General features: G+C 30.5%; 1 protein-coding gene across 1 annotated transcript in view; it reads left to right on the top strand.

The window, feature by feature from the left end:
- Positions 1 to 21,057, top strand: part of LOC106689136 (venom serine protease) — a 45,139-nt gene extending 24,082 nt beyond the window's left edge. The window contains exons 2-9 of the mRNA XM_014433946.2: positions 424 to 636; positions 6,744 to 6,874; positions 6,944 to 7,019; positions 9,082 to 9,280; positions 11,903 to 12,103; positions 15,898 to 16,055; positions 16,138 to 16,294; positions 20,768 to 21,057. Coding sequence (XP_014289432.1) covers positions 424 to 636; positions 6,744 to 6,874; positions 6,944 to 7,019; positions 9,082 to 9,280; positions 11,903 to 12,103; positions 15,898 to 16,055; positions 16,138 to 16,294; positions 20,768 to 20,787 — 1,155 coding nt within the window. The 3' untranslated portion in view covers positions 20,788 to 21,057. The remainder of the gene's footprint in view (positions 1 to 423; positions 637 to 6,743; positions 6,875 to 6,943; positions 7,020 to 9,081; positions 9,281 to 11,902; positions 12,104 to 15,897; positions 16,056 to 16,137; positions 16,295 to 20,767) is intronic.
- The last annotated feature ends 478 nt before the right edge of the window (positions 21,058 to 21,535 follow it).

The raw sequence follows: 21,535 nt of genomic DNA, 5'->3' as shown, positions 1-21,535 counted from the left end.
CCGAAACGTTGGCACATTAAAATAAGTTAATCATACTTATTTGTGTTTTTCATTGACCGCATCCCCAACTATCTTCTCCTCACACATATATTTTTCTTTTTATTTCATTAGTTAGTTCCCTGGATGGGCACTTTGGGTGAATGCGTTAGTTTAAATCATTTATCTATTATGAGATATCAGTTTGTTGATTATTGTTAGATTGTTGATTATCATATTAGACATTAGATTGTTGATTATCATATTAGACATTAGATTCAAATCACAAAAGTATGGGTGGGATACTGACGAATTTCGTAAATTCTTTTTTTTTTCTTGAAACGCAAATTCTTCTATTTTAAGAGATTTACTTTAAAAAAAAAAAAAAAAAAAACTTTTTTCAATTAATTAGTATTATCGATTGCTGAAACCATTTGCTTTCCTCAGATGCTGGCCATATGCTTTACATTGCTGCTAGCTGAGGCCCTGGGGCAGGGTTGCAACATCAACAAGTATATCTCCTTGGCATCAGGATCACACCCTGTACGGAGCCCAGGACATCCCGGACCGTACCCTCCCTCATCGGAGTGCTACTATTACTACCACACAGATCCCGGTTATAGGCTTACCATGGACTGCTACGACGTAGAAATGGGACAAGTGAGTAATATTGTAATTTCCTTTTAATTCTGATAATTTCTGCATATATAGATATTTTCAGGATCAATGAATGTAGTTTTATATTTACGAATATAAGTGCTTTGGGCTGTATGGTTGCTTATATAGTTTAAGAGAATAAAGTACAGATTGCATAAATAAAAAAATCTATAGTTTCTTATGAAACAGTAAAACAATTAATTTTGGGAAACTATGTATGGTACAATGTTGTTAGAAAGTTAAGAAATTTTTGATTATTGCTTTTACGGCTATGGAAAATAAAATTATAATTTGAGCGTTTCTTGTGTCTCCTTTGTTCCTCATCTTCCTTCATCGTTTCATCACTTTATCTGCTTGGAGTAGATATTTACATACTCCTGATGTATTTCTTTTAACATGAAAAAATATTATCTAATTCTGAGCTCAGCTCTTCTGTTATCTGGATTTTGCCTTCCTGAGTCCCAGGACCTCTACTAATTAACTAGCTTACCTATGGATGGCATCAGTTCTGTATGGCAGTCATTTTAATAAACTAAAATTTAAAATAATCTTCTTTTCTAAAAAGGGCTTAAAAACATTCCTGCGAGTTTTGGTTGTGCATGTGCCCATGTTGGATACCGTGTGGCAGGTTGAGCGACTGAATCCCAGGCTGTTTTATAATGAAAAATAATAGCATTAGTCCATAAATACAATTATACAAACTAAAAGGTAAAAACATTATTACGTTTCACCCATCGCGATGGGAACAATTAGTTGTGATATTACGGAAGCTAAAAATTACAAGCTAACATTGAACAGTGAGATCATAGCTAATATAAATTGCAAGACTTAGTATTGGTTTGTACTTTATTGTGAAAGATACCAGTTTGATGTTTAAAAGGGTGGGGGGAGGGCTAAGTTAACGCTATATGAGGATTCTTCTTCATTAATACAATTTTCAAATAAAATGATTTTCAAGAATGTATTAGTTTTGGTATTAGGTTTGGTTGTATTAGTCCCTACGATCTAGGGATACTTTTTTTTTCAGATAAATATAAAAAAATAATTGCACTCTTTTACTGCTGGATTACTTGTCATAAGGACTGTAATTCTCATTCTCGTGTCTTTCGCATTGCATCATTTTACATCCATATATACAAATAAAATAAAGTGAAGTAAATTTTTATGTATTAATTTTCATAAACGTTTGAGTTAAAAGCTCACAAATATTATTTAGTTTTTTATTATATGTTAGAACAGGCTGCAAGTTATTTCAAAATATTTATCAGATAAACAAAAATCACAACAAAAACGAAAAAAAAAATAGAAATTTTAGGCTATTATATTATTTCAAGGAGAAGAAAAAATCCACTCTTTACCATTTCCTAAATAATTTGTTACAATGTACGTTCCGAGCTATACTCATCTTCAAGCTTTTCATCCTCCTATGTTACATCTTTTTCATATCCACAGTTAAAAAACCCCTCATTTCGTTCAGCATAATAAAATTTTCTAATAATTTTCTCATAATTTGTCCTAACATGGTTGACTCTGGAGCCCAGAGATTGAAGATTAGTGTTCAGACTACCGGTTTTTTTTTTCTAAACCCATTGAACTATTTTTTTAATTTATTGATATTTACAACTGTATTATAATATATTATAATAACTAATAAAATTGATATTAGCTATGCAATGATATGATACAGATATGAAAAACTATCCATTGATAGAACTTCCATAATATTTCTAGAAGTGGAAATCTGGAGGCCATCGTCTTTTCTAACGTCTAGCAGGATTATCAGGTAACGAAGGGGATGTCATGTAAGAAATAAGTGGGTTTGGGTAGTTGGTAAGTTATCGTGGATGGATTAGTATCAGGTTCTGGGCAAATTCGGCAAAATATCTGCATTAAAGATTTTACGAAGGATTTTAGATTGGGAAGATTGGATCCTAGTGGAATTCAATAGTTTAGTAAAATTCTAAAGTTCAACTTGGTAAGTCCAGATATATTTCTTATTACAGTCCTACAAATAGGTTTTTGTAGTTAGGTGGAAGCTTAGATCGTTTATTTAGTAAGTATGTATCTGTTCGACGGAAATTAGATGAGCATTATTAAAGGATACCGTGGGGCAGGAAGTCATGGTTTCACGTAAATGTGACTTGTGGAATTTGATTTAATTATTTTAATGGATTGGAAAGCTTGGGATAGAATTGAAAGGTCATTATTTACTGATAATTTACTTCTGTCATAGGCACACGTGGTGAGTATAGTGTTAGGATGGGTTGAGATGTCAGCAGTAAAATCTGTAAAGGATAGGACTAATAATACTATCCTGGGGTGCACCAATAGACTGAGGAAAGAGGGGTGTTTAAGCACTGTTGTGATTTACTTTAAATAATCAGTTAGAGAGACAAGAACGGATAATGAGTAAATAGAAATTAATGGACTGCTATACAAGTTCCGAGTGCCAGACTCGATCAAAAGCCTACATCAAAAAAAGAAAAAATAGTTTAGAACTATTTTAATGTCTAACGTTCGCTTTGAACAGCCCTGATGAAGCCCTGAAAAGTGGGGTGAAACGTTGGACATTAAAATAGTTTTAAACTACTTGTTCTTTTTTTGACCGTAACCCTCACCATCTACTTATATTTAAATCTATTCGGTCAACTATATATACATATATAAAAAATAATATTTGTTTTATAGGCTTCAAGCGATTGTTTTGCTGTTTCTTTTCAATTTGCCTATACTCGTCGTTGTGCCTGGTGAATATTCATTTAAATCGATTCTTTTACTTGTTTGTCAATTTATTATTTAAATAAAGTCTAATTTTGAATGGTTGCTAACCAGGAAAGCAAAATCGTTGTTTTTTATGCGTGCAATATTTCAAGTCATTATGATTCAACACGAATCATTCAATATTTATTTTTACTGAAACGCCATGGGAATGGAGGTAGAAGAATAATTAGCTATGGTCTCGAGAAAAACATAACCGATTACGAAGTATGTACTAAGAACAATAATATAAATATGCTCTTTATGCATTTACCCATTTTTATTATACATTTACATTGTTGTAAATTATACCATGTTACACAGAAAGTGACATGGTAAATTGTTTAGAAATAATCTGTATTAATGTAATAAAATATAGTTTTTTGAAATATAAAATAATTTTTGTACAATCTTAATCACAATTTAACTTTCTTTAAGATGTAGTCTCTCAAATTTATTTTATAAATTTCTACCATTGATATAGCGAGCTAAATTGTGAGATGTTTATTCATAAAATTCTTTATGATTTTGTATGTGTGCATTGTTTATTGCTAACATGGTTGTTAACAATGAGAACTGATTATTCTCTTTAAATAAACAAAATTAAAGATACTATAAAAGAAGTTTTAATTTTGCATTTAAGCCCCGTTAAACTATTTCAACGAGAATGGTAGGTCTCATGTTGATGTTGAAGAAAACTAAATTGCTCATTGATCACAGAGTTTTAATAAAAGTTGTTTAAATTATTTCAGAAAAAATGCTAAAAATGAAAAATTTATTTCATAAAGTTGCTCTTCCTGTCGGATGATTTTATTGAAAAAGTTTATGTCACGCTCCAGCTATATACCCGTTATAAATATGTAATCTAGCTTTCGTACAAACATTTTTTTATATAAAAAAAGACACTGACGCACTTGAAATCTGTTTTGTTAATATTTTGGTAGTTTGAAATCTGTTTTATTAATATTTTGGTAGTTTGGTCTAAGTTAACATATTGATTTTAGACCTGCGTTTGAATGATATCTACTAACAAAACATTGTTTTTAATGGTACATGTTACTTATATTCTAATGTAGCTGTTTATCAATATATAGAAAAATCAATTAATTGATATATGGGCGACAGACCATCGAGGTCTAAATCCTCGCGGGATGTATGAGGAAATATATCTCGTGTTTCTTGACTGATTTTTTCGTTGGATGGGTTCGTCACTCTCACGCCTACCTTTTGTGATTTGTCATCCATTGGCTAACGGGCCTCACAAATGCCCGGTGGGAGGTTTTGAGTAAGTTTTGTATTATTTTATGCTTGAAAAAAGCCCGGGTGGGACCCGGACTCGATCTGACAACCTCTGGGTTGGTTAACTGGCGCGTTACCACGCTGCTACCGCGATAAATACCCCATAAAGAAAAATTGCATCAATAAAAATTTCAACTTTCACTTACTAATCTACTTACGTCCCTAAATTTTGAGTAATATATTGGGCTCCTGTTTTTTATCTTTATCTTTTATTAAGTTATCTTTTATAGTTCGTTATTTTTTGTAGTTTAAAAGAGAATTAGGACCGGAGAGTGGAAGGATCTTGAACAAAACAATTTTAATTTAAATAAATAAAATTTTAGTCTCAAAATATTTTTATTCTTTTATAAGTGCGACGTTTCGGCCAATTCGGCCATCCTCGAGGACAATCTTAATTTTTTTATTTTTTTTTTATTTTCAAAATCCTGTTTATTTTTATATAATTACAATTACAAATATATAATATAATACATAGTATATATACCATACAATACACAGTATATGACAATCTTAAAATCATTTAAAAAACTATTTCATCCAAGCTATTCAGTCCAGATCATTTCCATCAGTCCTCTAATTACCATAATTAGTCAATTTTTCACATTACTGTTGAATGTGACAATTTTAATTTTTAATTTAATGTGAAAAATTAACAAATTAGATGACTGAAATAAATGACCTGGGCAGAATAGCCACCATGAAGTAGTTTTTAAAATGATTTAGTTCTAAAATTGTATAAAGATTGTCCTTTACATTAACTTGTAGAGTAAAAAAAAATCGTAAAGTCCTTAAATAAATGAGAAAAATCGATTAAATGATGTAGCAAAACCGAGCAATCGATTTTATCGAAAAAATTGTGGTCACATCCATGGCATATAACCTGGGAAGCCTGGTTACAGATGACAACAAAATAGAAAGGGAAATACAGGCCAGGATAGAAAAGGAAAAAGATGTAGCTACCCACTCCAAAAAGTTTTGAAGTTTAGACCTCTCTCTAAAAGATTTAGAGTGATCATTTACACAACCATCGGTAAGGCTAGTAGTGGTCTATGCAGGAGAAACATGACCTTTGACAAGAAAAGCAGAACAGATGCTCAACTCCTGGGAGAGGAAGTTGTTGAGAAGGATATGGGAGGAGTCTTGGAGAAGAAGAAGGGATGAGCTGATAGGTCAGTTCATGGCTTTAGTTAAAATAGCAAGAATAAGATGGTTAGAACACGTTGAGAGGATGCCCAATGAAAGGATACCCAAAAAAGATTGTTTATGGCAAACCAGATAGAAAACGGAAAAGAGGACGTCCCCGGATCAGATAGCTGGGCGATGTGGAGGAGGATTTAAAGCTTTTAAATGTTGAAAGATGGAAAGAGAAAGCAAGAGAAAGTGTAGATTGGTTGGCTTTTTTTTTCTTTCCCTACTCCCTATAGAAAATTATATTATTGATTTTTTTTTTATATTTATATACGTTTAAAAAATTGTTCTTTTAATGGAGCATTGCTCCATTCTAAGGATAGGTTGAGATTTTTAGTTCATTGATTTTATACAATGTTAAATAGACGAGGTGCTGGGACACACTTCGTTTTCTGAGTTTTACCCTATATACTAAAAAATAAAAGTAAAGAGTGTCCTTTTACTTTATTTCAATGGTCGGTACATCATTGGCTAAGAGGATGGTAGTCTTGCCAGCGTACTGGAGTGGGCACTCGTGTCAGTGATTGGAAAAGTGGATTGGTCAGATGTTGGCTTTGGTGGACGAGGCCTGGGTTCTTGTAGGACTGTAGTGCCATAATAATAATACTAATAAAGAATTATCAGTTTTAGTTAGACAGAACACACACCATCGAGAGATTAAATAGACTTTTTGGACTCAGGAGACCTCCAAGCATGTATTTCCATAAAAAAAAAAAATCGATTTTAAAATTTTTGATGATCGCAACGTTTAAATCAATTTAAATTAAACTTCTTCGATTTTTTAATGAACCCTATACAGTATGAAAATATTTTCTATTAAAAGATCAATTGCAGATTTAATAACTAATTTTAATCTATATTTCTAGGTTCCTTGGGACTGTTCGGACAGCATAAAGTTCGTCGGTTCATTGAACGCTGACGATATCGACTTCTGCTCTCCTATCAACGTTCAATCACGCGACCACCGTATCGTGATGATACTAAGATCTACACAGAGGTAATTACATACAATCTAGACGCCATACACTAAATATTTGACAGTAATTAAAATATAATATTTTGGCAGATCGATGGGAGGAAGGTTTAGCTGCTCCGTGAGGGCCATGAGGAGAGAACTCTGTGATTGCGGCTGGTCTTCATCCGTATGCAATTTTATTTATATAATTATTATAATAATAATTATGATTATACTTAACGAACTTAAAATTTATGATTTGGAGAATCCATTCTTTGAACCAAATTGGAGCTATTACCCTTATCTTTGCCATCTTCAGATATTTTTATAACGGGGTCTGTTGTTCGGTGGGCCTTTCATGTCCTAGTGGCAGTCTCTAGGATTTTATATGTTACTTTTAAATTACTTTTTCAATTTATACCTACATTTAAGAGAGAACTGATGTAAGTATCAGATGTACAGTTATCTATCTCACCCGATAGTTCCTCTGACATATTTTAAATTTCATACTCAAATTGTATATATCTAAGATATTTCTTTATTTAAAATTATTTCAATGAATACAAAATATTTAATCAAAAGACAATCTAACGTATTTTCGCACATAAGTAATAATCAATTAAAATGAAAAGAAAATAACAACGAAATCAAATATGTACAAGTATATAAATACATTTATACATTAAAATATTATTCCTTTTTTAGTTATTATATACCTGTATATCGACATATGATTATCCCTCTTAACCCAATACACTTTTAATTTTTCTCTATTTAACAAATACAAGATAGAATTAAAATAAAAAATACAAATTGTAAAACTTTAAAATTAAATAAAAATATATTTTCATAAAACTCTAACGTGTTTTAAACATGAGTAACAATCAATTAAAATATTTAAAAAAACAAATAGTTACAAGGATATAAAGACAATTATACATTAAAATACGATTACAATATAGTATTAAAGTATAAAATATAAATAGCAAAACTTTTCGTAGATTATTAATTTTTAAGTTATTATAAATAGTAACGTATTTTCCCACTCGAGTAATAATCAATTAAAATCTTTTTAAAAAAATACAGGGATATAAATACATGCATAAATTAAAATAAAGGTAATAAGTGATAAATTACAAAAAAAAATAAATGTAAATATAAAATAAAATAGGTGTAAAAATAATTGATATAAAAAGGAATAAATATTTATCTATCTATGAGTAGGTTCCACAACCCTGTGCCATCCATCCACTGAAGCTTGGGCCGTCCGATTTCTTCTTCCATGACTCTTTTAGGTATTTCTTCGGGACTCATCCGCGCAACATATCCTGCCAACCCAAGGTGCCCCAGCATAGCAAAGGTCATAATATCTATATCCTGGAGCAGCTCATAGAGTTCCTTATTTTTCTTATTCTCCAGCCTTCCTCATCACTTACTGGTCCATAGATTCTTCGAAGGATCTTCCTCTCGAAGACCAACAGATTATTTCTATCCTGTGTGGATAGGGTCTATGCCTGGGAGGCGTAAGTTAGGAGAGGTCTAATTAGAGTTTTATATAAATGGACCTTTGTTTTCCTGCTATTGAGCTCGTTTATGTAATCGTTTTTACTTGTTACTATTTCTCACCTTTATCATATTTATTTCACCTTCTATTTAAATTTTTACACCAACCTCCTTATACATATTTATAACTAGTTCTAACAAATATTTTTCTACAATTTATTACTCTAGTTCTGTAATTAGAATTCTATCACACCTGGCTGTATCTATTATTAACTAGCTTCTAGTCCTCCCACATGTATTCTTTCTTAAAATATCATTTTTTTTTTTATATATATTTTATAAACAAAGCAATTTTTTTTTACATATTTTTGTATTTTCTCTGTATGTGTATTTTAATTTTTGTCAATTATTATGTTTGCATCTGGTTTTCGTTTATCCCCGACGAAGCCCAGCAAAGTGGGGCGAAACTTTTGTTAACAACAAATAGTTTTCTTTTACTAGTTTGACACCTTTATTGACCGCCACTCTGGCTATCTTCCTACAGTTAATAAATAACAATAAAATTTACAGATAAAGTATTTTAAATTTACTGAACATGCCTAGGTGATATAAGAATAATAAGCAATTGCCTAATTGCCAATTGCAGTTGGAATAGAAGTTTTTATTTCTTATCCTGTACTTATGCACAAATTATCAAATTATTAAAGTCTTTCATTATTTCGTTCCTTAATGATGGATTGATTTAGAAAAGAATCGTAGGAGGAAGAGAGACCGGTATCAACGAGTTCCCGTTCATGGTGAGTATCGTGAACGCCAAGCTGAGGTCGCACGCCTGCGGAGGGTCCATCATCAGTTCCAGGTATGTCCTCACCGCCGCCCACTGCCTCGAGGTTCTGGACGTCGCCTTCACCGGGCTTCTGGTCGGAGAGCACAACATGAGCACCGGTTAGTATTCTTCTTACAAAAACCAATATAATAATAAAAGTAATGAATCATTGTATTTATTCAGAGTCAATTATATAATAAATTATAAAAATAAAATAGATTTTGAAATTTAATTTAAATATATTCAATAAAAAATTAACGTTATTTTAAATAAATAATAGCATTTAGAACTATATAGTTATTTTATATAACAGGTCTTATCTGATTTATAGAGAATAAGTTTGAGCAAAGAAGTAGTTCTATGCTTTCACATATTATGATTCATAATTCCATTTATCTTTATTTTCACTTACCTATATATGAAATATATAGTAAGGGGAAGTATTTTGATCATAAAAAGATTTGAGTAACAGTTTTCAACGGAAATACTCACTTTAAAGTCTCTTGAGCCCAAATAACCAAGTTTTACAAAATGGTCTATCTGTATGTGTGAACGGCCTAGCTCTAACACGAAATATCTTACTAAACCGAAATAAAATATTTATAGCATGTGCAAGTGTGGGATATTACAACAACATTTACCGTTAAATCGACGAAGTGTCATTTTACTTATTTTTTAGGATTTTGGCAAAAACGGCTCAAACAATTTTAATTAAACTCGGTATTTCAATGTAAAATTAGGTGGAATCTAATATCAGGTAGGTTTTATTCTCATTGATTCTTCTTAAGTACCCTGAATTTTTTTAATTTGAAAAAAAGTGATTCATCTCACATTTTCACAAGTCATTGAAAATCAATAAATATACACTACCATAGGATTTGCTAATTAACATAAGGAGATAAGAGGAAAATGTTTTTACTGGTTGAAAACACATTTCTGGACATAAGAATAGTAACGTATTATATATCATTGGAATGTCAAAGATTTAAAAAAACAATTTTTTTTTTACAAAGTAAGTCATCATTGAATTTCATTTAAATTTTGTTCGTAATTAAAAAAAAAATAAATCTTACATGAAGGAAGGTATTACCAAAAATAATAAATTATAATCATTTAATAAAATTTTCTGTTAAATGGTAAAACGAAATGTATTAAAAATATATACATATAAATAAAAAATATATTTTTCTCTTGCCTTGTTTAGCTGTTTCTGGAATTATTTCCTTCAATTTTTAGCATAAAGTGTCTTATGAACAGATTTTAAATCGAAAGACCCCTAAATCGATATTAAAATCTCCACTAACGCAATTTTAAAAATTAAACTTTTTTAAAACATAATTTCCATAATTTTAAGAGAAAAAACAACTACTTCTCTTCCCCCTTCCAAAGCTAATTTATTTTGACAAATTATGATATAAAATATATCTGATTACTTTAGCATTGGTGGTATTATAAAAACTTATTATATACTATTTTTTTTTAAATGTTACAATCATGTCTTTTTGATCCTTAAGTCTTAGCTAGGTAAATTTCTTTTCATCAAAAACCTTTACTTATTAAACACTACTTGTTTTGTGGAAGTATTCTCTCCAGACCTGACCCACCCATGAAAATGATGGGACTCCATAGGTCTTAGGTCTGGCCCTGGAGAATTGAAGAAAATGCCCAATATATTCATTTTCATACGAATATATTGATATTTTTGAACATATTGATATACCGATAGGGAAATTATATAGAAAATGAATATTCTAGAATATAAAATAAATAATTGAAAAATCTCAAGAAGGATGGGTTCAACAAACTGGTTGAAAGAGGATAAGTTTTGCAAAATAAATTTATTTTCTTTATAATATTTAACTTTCTTGAGACTGGTTAATTTTATTTAAATAAATAATTAAATTTTTATCTATTTTTGTCTCAAAACATTTTATTCTTCTTATAAGTCTGACGTTTCGGCCAATCCGGCCATCCTCAGGGACATCTTAATAAAATTTTGGAACTAAAAATATTTAAACACTCATCTTCATCCAGGCTATTCTGCCCAGGTCACGACAGCAATTTCTAATTAGTCAACTTTTACATTAAAAACAAGAATTGAAATTCATTTATCACTGTCACTTGTTAAAACTTTATCACAACCTTCTGATAAAGTGATAAATATTTTAAAAACTATTACTTAACTGTGTTAAAAAAATATTTTAAACACACGTTTAAATATTTTTAGTTCCAATATTGTATTAAGATGTCCCTGACGACGGCCGGATTGGCCGAAACGTCGGACTATTAATGACGAAATAAAATATTTTGAGACAAAAATAGATAAAAATTGAATTATAAGTAGAGTAGAAAATAAAACTAACCTAACATTAATTAACAAGCTCAATGTAATGTCCTTGGTTGATAATGTTGGTTCTCAGACAAGTCTTGAGACATTATGAAAAAATTTCATTACTTTGTATACTCCTGTGTATACAAAGTAATGAAAGAAAAATTAATTAATAATTATTACTATTTTATATCATATTACAGCCAAAAGATAAAGGAATATTACAGCTGTAAATCAATATAATAATAATATGGATTTATTAATAGCAAAATAATATAAACTCAAGGTAAATATGTGTGTGCATATATATAATTTAAATTTATAATATAAAATAATTTAAATCTGTAAAAAATTAAACTTTCTACTATCTAATAAATATAGTGAGGATAATATATACTATATACTACCTAAGGTAGCGAAACCAGCGTTACGCGATTACACCGCGCAGCGCAGTTCATCATCCACCCAGCCTACAACAGCAGCACAAGCTGGAACGATATTGGACTCATCCTGAGCGCCACTCCGTTTGCGTTCAGTTTGAGGGTCGGCCCAGTCTGCCTGCCTTTCAACAGACCAGCTCTGCCACAAGTTGGGGACTTACTCACAGCCTTGGGTAAGTATTGGCTTGTAAAATAAGTTCGTTGCGTTTTTTACTTGTGATTTCAACAAACGTTGAACTTCAGATTTTTATAAATATTTTTAATCAGTTATATATGATTTTGATCTATTACATCTTGCTATCCTTCTGATAATTTTTAATTCCATCCTCCCAGAAAATCTCAGATTTTCGTGCAATGAACTCCTCCATGTGCGTTTTGTAGTCCTCTTGCGAATTAAAATGTTTCCCATTAAGAGAGTTTTGAAGGGCCCCAAATAAGTGAAAATCTGTTGGGGCAAGGTCAGGCAAATAGGTTGCGTGGGGGATCTCATCCGTTATCGTGATGAAAAACTATGCCTTTGCGATTATGATATACATATGATTTGAGACACTTGCATGAGATAAGTTGAGCGTTTGTATGTTATTATGTGTCGTAGAGTGAAGATTGTCTGTGACCGTTGTCAATGCCTGAATTTGGCCATCATCAACAGTTGAAAGACAACCCGAGCGCTTTGCGTCTTCGAAGTCAAAATTTCCATTTGGGCTATATAATAATAATAATGATAATCTTTATTTATTTTGGGTTTGATCCCTTTAGAATAATTTACAGGCGTCAAAATTAGGCTTAGAGTAAATTACAAAATAGAGAGGAAATAACAAGATGTCATAAAATAAAATGATACAATGAATTTAAAAATATACAAATAAAAACCATAATTAACAGAATATATAAAATAATAATACAAGAAATAAAATAAAACCAGTTGTCATATCATAAAACATAAGATCACTTCTGATAGTAAATAGAAAGAAAAAAAATGATAAAAAATCAAATACAATTAAACTAAAAAGTTATAAATGAAAAGATATAATTTCTGCTAGTGTGCATATTTACAATTATAAACGAAGATCTAAGACATAAAAGACAGAAAATATATAAAGCTTTTTTTGAAACTTTCAATTGTTATTCTTTCGGAATTGGGTGGACAGAAGGTAGTCGAAGATACGGGATTTTAAGATTGGAAGGGTATTAGATCTACGAATAAAGGAGGAAATAGAATTCCATAGGGAAAAGGAACGGATGAGGAAAGATCTACCAAAGGCTGCGGTTCGATGGGGAGTTACATATAAGTCTGAAGGCCGTGAGCGGGAATGCACTGAGGGCTTAAATTGAACGATATCTGAGACGACGATGGAGGACGGGATTAGATAACTTGATAGAGAAAGGAAGCAAGGAAATATATACTGTATTTATATAACAATTAATATAAATATCTTACAAATGCTATACTGCAATTGCAATTTAGAAAAATTATGCAGATGATATAAAGACTATATAAGTTACATAATCATCTAAATAATATGAAGGAATTGGTTTATAAACTTGAAAAACAAAATTTGAGCTATATAAATTGCCATAATTGAGAAGGAATATAGATGAGAGACATTAAAAAAAAAAAAAAAAATAGGTTTTCAGAAGACCTGAGAAGCTGTAGAAATAGTAAAAATGTAAACACAACGTTGTTACAAAATATGTTATATGTATGTGATAAATATTTCACTTTATCTTGCTTATTGAAAAGAGTAAGAAAAACATTATATTTGCTATATTGAGATAGAAAGGCTCTGAATTACTACTGTAAGGCATTTTTAAATTTCCTTACATCTCTGTAGGCAGGGTAAACTATTACTGAAAACTGCTGGCCACTAGGAAAAACGAGTTTTTTAATTTGATGATGCAATTAATACTAAAAGCCCAAGAGCCCGTTGGAAAAAAAGTAAGTTATTTCACCCAAATTTTTTATTCATTTATGAAAACTATGTATGATTGCTAGTCAATATTGACGGGTCTGCCGAGTATATAGTTTAAGGGAATAAAAAATGTTGGTTGTTGCAAAAATTTAAAAAAATATAAAATAATATAACATAATAAAAACCTAATAGTACATAACCTAAAGAAGAGTAAATTTACTAAATTATGAGCCCTAATAGAGCAATTTATGTTCCAACAGTTTCCAAAATATACATTTTCAAAAAGAAACATTTTTATAAAAATGTCCTGAAAAATCAATAATTGGGGAATTTATTTTATAAACAAATATATCTCAGGTACCATTTGACAAACAGATGTGCATTAGCATTCGAATTAAAACTAGCTAAATGTAGTATTCAGTAGTTTATTACAATTAACATAATAGGAGTAGTAGTTTTTACGATATGTGACAAAATATATACACAAAAACAATAATTCCTAGTTGTTCGGACAAAACTTTTGATTTATGAAAAACTATATTTCAAATATGTCTGTAGTAGTATATGTATAGAGATGTAAAGTATATGTACTATATGTAATATAAGTATATATACTATATTTACTTTAAAGTATATGTGTAGAGATGTCTGCTAGCAATACTATTAAAGTTAGTTAAATACACTATAAACTAGTTTATAATTAGTATTTTTGAAGGTGAAGTAGTATTCATGATTTTTGCTAAAATAAATTTATTTCTAGCTATTTGAATGGAATTTCATATGTAAATATTTTTTGTAGTTTATTTATTGTTATTAACAATTGTACATTATAATTCATTTAGTAAATTTGATCGCAGTTAAAATGGAGTGTTACAGGGGTTTAGAGAAACACTCTAATGATGGTAGCACTCTAATGACGTTTTACATTAGCAGGTCTCATGGCAATTTCTTTTTAGGGGCTTCTTAGGATTGTCAGGAATGGAAGAGGAACCAAGGTTAGAAACTAGTGGGTTTGGGTGGTTAGGGAGTTTGTAATGGAAGGAATGATATCTGGTTTGGGCTAGATCGGTTACATAGGGAACATTAAGCTCTTTATGGATGATTTTATTTGTGACAAAGTAAGGAGTATTGAGGATTTTGGATTGCAATGATTGGATACTATAGGAATTCGAAGGTTTAGTGGAGCCCCAAAGCTCAACTCCGTACATCCAGATTGGCCTTATTAGTCATGTAGATCAGTCTTTTGTAACTAATTAGAAGTTTAGACCGTTTGTCCAGTAAGTGCTGTAATAGTCGAAATCGACGTGCAGTTCCTGTCTTTTCAGTCTTGTGGAGGATTCCAGGCTAATCCTTTGTCCAGATGTATTATGAAAATATTAAAATAATAGTTATAAACTACTTCATAGTACATTCGACTAGCTTTAATTTGAGTGATAATAGAAATCTGTAATTCTAATGATTGCAGAAATATAATTTTCCCATAATAAATTCACAAACAACTAATTTTTCGTTATGAAATTTTGCTTTTTAAAAAAATTGTTTCTCGGGAAATATTAAATGTAAACAGCTCTATTAGTGTTCTTATTTTAGCAAATTTACTTTACATTAAATGATGTTTTATTAGGTTTTGAGGTATTAATGTTGCAGCCATTTCTTATTCCCCTCCCCCCGACTATAATTTGTAGATTGATTTTGACTAATTACTATTCACAGTTTTTATTGAAGTGATAGATAATTGGGGTGAAACAGTTGACTTTTTTCTTCTCTTGGGCTCTCGCATTATCATTTGCACAGTGTAAGTTGAACATGAATGGTGATTATAAACCTTTCCTGAAACATCAAATACCTTATAATCGATAAACTATTTTATTTCAAATAGTAATCAGTTAGTCCAAGGGAATATACTTGTGATTTACTGGACCAGATATCTTGTTGGACTGAAACTTTCTTGTATAATTGCCATAATTGGTTCTTGTAATATTCTCCTAACATTTCCTTTTAAGAATAAAAATATTTATGAAAAAGTGTACTCATAGATTATCCATCTTTTATTGAAGGATGGGGCACTATTTTTTTCGGCGGACCGACCTCAGAGGTCCTCCAAAAGGTCCAGCTTGAGGTAGTCCCTGAAAGGACCTGTATAGCAGCCTTCAACCGGTCGGCATCCAGCGGTAAGCAGGTCTGTACATTCACCCCAGGAAAGGATACTTGTCAGGTACTTATATATTACTATTATTAATAAACAATATTATAAATATAAAATAAACTTTTCAATTATTATTATTTATGACGAACAGATGGACAGCGGAGGGCCTCTGGTGGCCCACGATGTAAGGACGGCTCGTATGATGCTGAGCAGTATTGTTTCCTTCGGCGGAGCATGTGGTGACGAGAAACCTGCGGTCAACACCAGAGTCGCCTCGTACCTAGACTGGATTCAACAGGCCACCAATGGTATTTTGGATTATATTTATAGTAACAGGGAAATTGGAAAAGTTAATATTACTACAGGGAAAATAAAATATATAGAAATGTTGAAAGATTTTGAAATAGACGTGATACTTCTAGTAGCTGACCTTTAGAGGACATTGGAGCATCTATTTAGGGTGATAGGAGTATGAAAGTATGTATTTTTCTTTCACCATGAAGAGAATGTCGAAAAAAGAATTTGAAAGTTTTGTTAAAATTTTAATTAATTTATATTTAAATAACATGGATATTTAAAATATTCAATTTTTTTTTTTAAAGTTGATCAATTGTACGGTAATAAAACAAACCTGAATGCAATAAATTTCACAGTTTTAAAATTCTACTCTTCAATTGAAAAACTATTTCTTCAAATATTTGTCTTCCAAAGTACTTGGAAATAGATTATAATTGAAATAATTGTATTTCAAATTCTAAAATTTATTTTATTGATTGGTTCTTTAGACCTTGTAGATCTTTGGCCACCCGAGCCAGCCTTCTCAACGCCTGACTATCTTGAGCCACTGCTTCCAACTCTTTCACATCGTAATTGTTTCTGTCTATCCATCTGGGTTTTGGCCTACAACGTGGTCTCTTGTCAAATATAGTACCATTCATTTTTGTGTAGAGGTGTCCTGATGGATTGCTTCGAGCCAAATTTCCCGCTTGTTTTAACCTCCTTGCCTTCATTTCATGAGATATTGTCTGACCAGTCTCTGCATGCTGTTCTTCTCCTCCACGAGTTAAGGCTCAGATCCAGATCTCTCCTGTAATTGTGTAGAGGCCTTCTCATTCAAATTTCTTGATTTTACTTTCCAGGGTATCTGTTATAGCCCAGGTATCGCAGCCGTATATCACAGCTGGCTTTATCATGGTATTGTACACCTTTAGCTTCAGATTTTTCAGGATTTCAGTATTCTTGAAAGAGAAGAGAAGGCTGTGTCCGCGAGATAAATAACATAAAAAATCAGTGAAGACTAAAATGACTTTATTCTAATATATTTACAAGAACTACATGTTACTCAGTCTCTATCTTCTAACTTATATCTTTTTTAGCTATCTAGTCTAGAAAATATATATGTACTCTGGAGAAGAGGGGATAGTAAGAATAAGGAAATAGGAGAAGGGGTTTTGACCAATCCGTGTGAGTGGATTTTTTGCCTTTTAATCATATATTTTGTTTTGTCTTCATTTACTTGTTAGTCGATTTTCACTGCTTCTCTTATTAGAGTCTTTGCTATTTTATTTATTAGTGTATAAATAAAATGTATATAAAAATAACAATAGATAAGAAAAAATATTTTGTTTCTTCTGTTAAACAATCTCATTAATTTAGGTCAAATAATTGCAAGTGTTACGAAAACAAAGTAAGTTAATTCATATCTTCAATTTTAGTTGATAATTATTACTTTATATAATTATGATAGGGAGACTATTAAAAGTGTTAATGACTTAATTTACTTGTCTATAAATTCTAGCTCACCAGTTATAGTTTACTTTTATTTTTTCTTTAGTTCCTTTAAAAGGGTATTATTTAATGTTAAATCATATTTTCAAATAACTGTGTAAAATAATTTTTACCGACAGTGTAAATTGTAAATGAAGATAGTGTTGCTAGCCGTATTATTGGGGACCCCTGCTTCAAACAAAGTTTTCTAAGTCCGCATAGCCGTTGTGTGTTGAGGGTAAGCCTGTCTGCTCCTTCACAGGCAATAATTGTGTGAGCATTCATAACTATATTGAAATTATTCCTAGATGGTTGATTCACATTAATTTTAATTGGTTAAATTTAGTGAATAATAAGTGATTGCAATATAATTTTATTTGTTAATCATAATATATTATTTGGCTTATACATAATTCTGACGATTCACTTTTTGTGTCTAATATTTAAATATAATTGTAAAAATATTTAAATCCTTATAGAAGCCAGGAATCTTAAATAAAATAATTTCATAAAATAATAAGGAATTCGAAACAGCATTCCAGCTTTTCAAATCCCGGCCCTTTCGGAAATAGTGAATACATGGAATTTTACACGTAATTTTCTCCCGTGAAAAGAGATAATAAAGAAGATAGAATGGTATACTCCCCCATCCAGTTTGCATTAATTCATAGATTTCCAAAAGATACGCAATTTGACTACACAATTTTGCAAGAAATGATTTTTGTTTTCATTCATCGGTACCTGAACAAAATTTATGCTTTGTATTGAAAAAATAATTCATAATTATTTAACAAAACAATATTTTTTGTTTTCTTTTACTTTTTACGTTTTTTAAAGTATCAAGATACAACAGAAAAGTATAGCTCATTACAAAAAGTATGAAATTCTGAACATTTCATTGACTTATAATAAGTAACTCCGATTTTTATTTTTCAAGAAATTAAAATTTTTTTTTAAATTTTTTAAAAAATTATTTAATGTAAATTACAACTGAACAAAATAATACAAAAAGTAAATATGTTGTATGTTTCATATGCACTTGAAAATCTTGGGAAGGAACCACCCATCTGTGGTACTCCAAACATTAATTTAAATTAGAAGGTCCCGTGGCCATCTTCTTTTCAGACGCCTCGAAGGATTATCAGGCATTGTTAAGGATGAAAGATTAAGAATTAATAGGTTAGGATGATTAAGTAGTTTGGAATGAAAAGACTCATATCTGTTTTGGGCCAATTCTGCAACGAATGGGATGTTAAGGTCTTTGTGAATGAGTTTATTTGTAACGTAATAAGGAGCAGCAAGGATTATACGTAGGATTTTGGATTGTAAGGATTGGATGCGGGATGAATTTGATGGTTTGGTGGAGCCCCAGAGCTCAATTCCATATGTCCAAATTGGTCTGATTATCGTAGTGTATACTAATTTTTTGTAGTGAATGGGAAGTTTAGAGCGTTTGTCAAGTAAGTGTTCTAGCAATCGGAATCTACGAGCAGTTTCTTGTCGTTTCAGTTTTCGTGTTTGGATTCCAAGTAAGTCTCTTGTCAAGATGGAGTCCTAAGTATCGAATCTGTTCAACAGGCATTAGTAGTGTATTTAGAAAGGATACTGTAGGACAGGAGGGTAGAGGTTTACGACGGAGAGTAAAGGTGATCTGAAATTTTAATTTAAATGTTAAAAAATTGCTTATCATTCTATCTTTTCCTTTTTTCATCAAGATACAGTTTAAAATTATAATTTATTACGAAGATGAGCTATAAACATTTCCTGTTGTAGCTTAAGATAGAAAATAGTAGTTAGAATAGAACAACCATTTCAGTCAATTCCAACAGGAAAATTTTAAAATGTAATAGAGTCCGAAGTCTTGGTCTACCCCGGAGTGGGCTAGGGAATCCTCAGAAAGAGAGTGTAAATATTATATACAATAGAATAAATGTGATTATTACTTTTATTTTATTGTTATATCAGTTTAAAATTTGGGTATTTTATTTATCCTTATTTTTTATGTCCATAGTGTGATTATGCTAATTTTATTTTAATCTTTTCCACTTTTTAACGTTAAGATGCAATTTTTAATTATGACCTCTTTCTAAGAGGATCTATAAGCCTTATAGCTTAAGACAGAAAATATTAGTTAAAATTATAATAAGTAGAAAAGAACAACTTAAATAAATTATATAAGGAAAATTGTTTATTTTGTACTAACAGAGTACGACCTCACTCAATCAGAGGCTTTTTAAATATTGTTCGATTTAACTATTTTAAATTCTCCTCTTCCCGTTTTAAGCTAATATTTTAAAAGTGATAGGACCGTCGTTCCCCGGGGGTCTTAGTGGGACGGGTCCGTCGGAGAAGGATTACTTTCTTGTGTTTTGATCTCCTCTTGTGAGATTGTGTCATGTCGTACATGGACCAACCTACTCGCTGTATTGTCTGTTTGAAAAGTTAGATAAGTAGGGCTACCATGGAGGGCGGGAGTGGAGGCATGAAGCATGGCATTAATTCTAGGAAAAAGGTAAAAAAGTAAAATGATTACTTCTTGGACTTTGCAGTAATGTAGAAATACACAAAAAATGAATAGTTTCACTATAAAATTATAAAATAGAAATTACTTCTATTTTGATCACTTGAATTGAAAGATATGGAAAAAACATTATACAACAGAACATCACACACCTGTCAATGTTGTTGAGCTACTGTAATCTCCTACTTTTTAATTCCAATATAAAAATTTTCCTGTTAGAATTTACCAGCGTTGCTCACACCCCTCCACCCAATCACTTTCGTTCCATCCTTAGCGTTACGAAATCAATTTACTCTCCTTTAATTATTGAACTTTGGTAAAGAAGTTTCATTTGAATAAGGAACTTATCTAAGCTTTTATCTAAGATTCTTCCAAATATTTATACATGGTAGTACTTTCAAATCAAAGCGGTTGTTATTCTTTCTTTATAGAAGTTTTTAATGTTTCTTCGAGAAATTACTACATATTGATTGATAAAATCTTTATTTTTCAGAAAATTTCTGCATCAAATAAAAGAAGAATTATATTTCGAGGAACTTCGTCACGGCGTGAACTGGACCGAAGAAACCTTTTATTGAGTGTGTCAATCAGAGTTAATAATCAATTTAATTTTTTTTTTTCAAATTCAATTCCTTCAACGTTAATTTTAATATTAAATCAGATTTTTTTTAAATGAAGCATTGTTAGAACAAAGAAAGAATTATTGTCCTGAAAACTGATACTTCTTAATGCACCTATTCCCTAACTAAATCGCTATTATGTAAATAAATGAATTTACATTTATTTTTGGAAACATGTGTTTTCGTATATGGATTGGTTAATGAAAATATAAGTGTTAATATTCAATATTTTGGTACATAATAATATTTATGGTTAAAGAATCATAAAATGAGTAATAAAAAATGTAAGACCATCAATAGCATGAATTATACATACTTTTTATTTTGATCAACCCTCTACAATCCACTAATTTAATATCAATAAATTTACGTTTTTATAAAACTATAAATTTATTTTTATGAAGTTATAAATTTAATTTTTATAATTTAATTTGACTGAGGTAATCCTAATGAATAGCAAAAGAATCTCAAACGTCGTTACAAGGATTCAAAAATAAAAATATTAAGAAGTATTGGACTCATATATATAGGGTGTTTTTTTGAGCCCGATAGAACTTGAAATTGTAAAAAATAACACAAAAAATTAAATTGTAATCAAAATTTTTTTTTTATTCGAAAGATCAATACGTGACATTAACATT

This window comes from Halyomorpha halys, unplaced genomic scaffold (genome assembly GCF_000696795.3).
Source record: "Halyomorpha halys isolate HHAL.00 unplaced genomic scaffold, Hhal_1.1 Scaffold1283.1, whole genome shotgun sequence".
NCBI lineage: Eukaryota > Metazoa > Arthropoda > Insecta > Hemiptera > Pentatomidae > Halyomorpha > Halyomorpha halys.
This window is presented reverse-complemented; position numbering and strand designations above follow the sequence as displayed.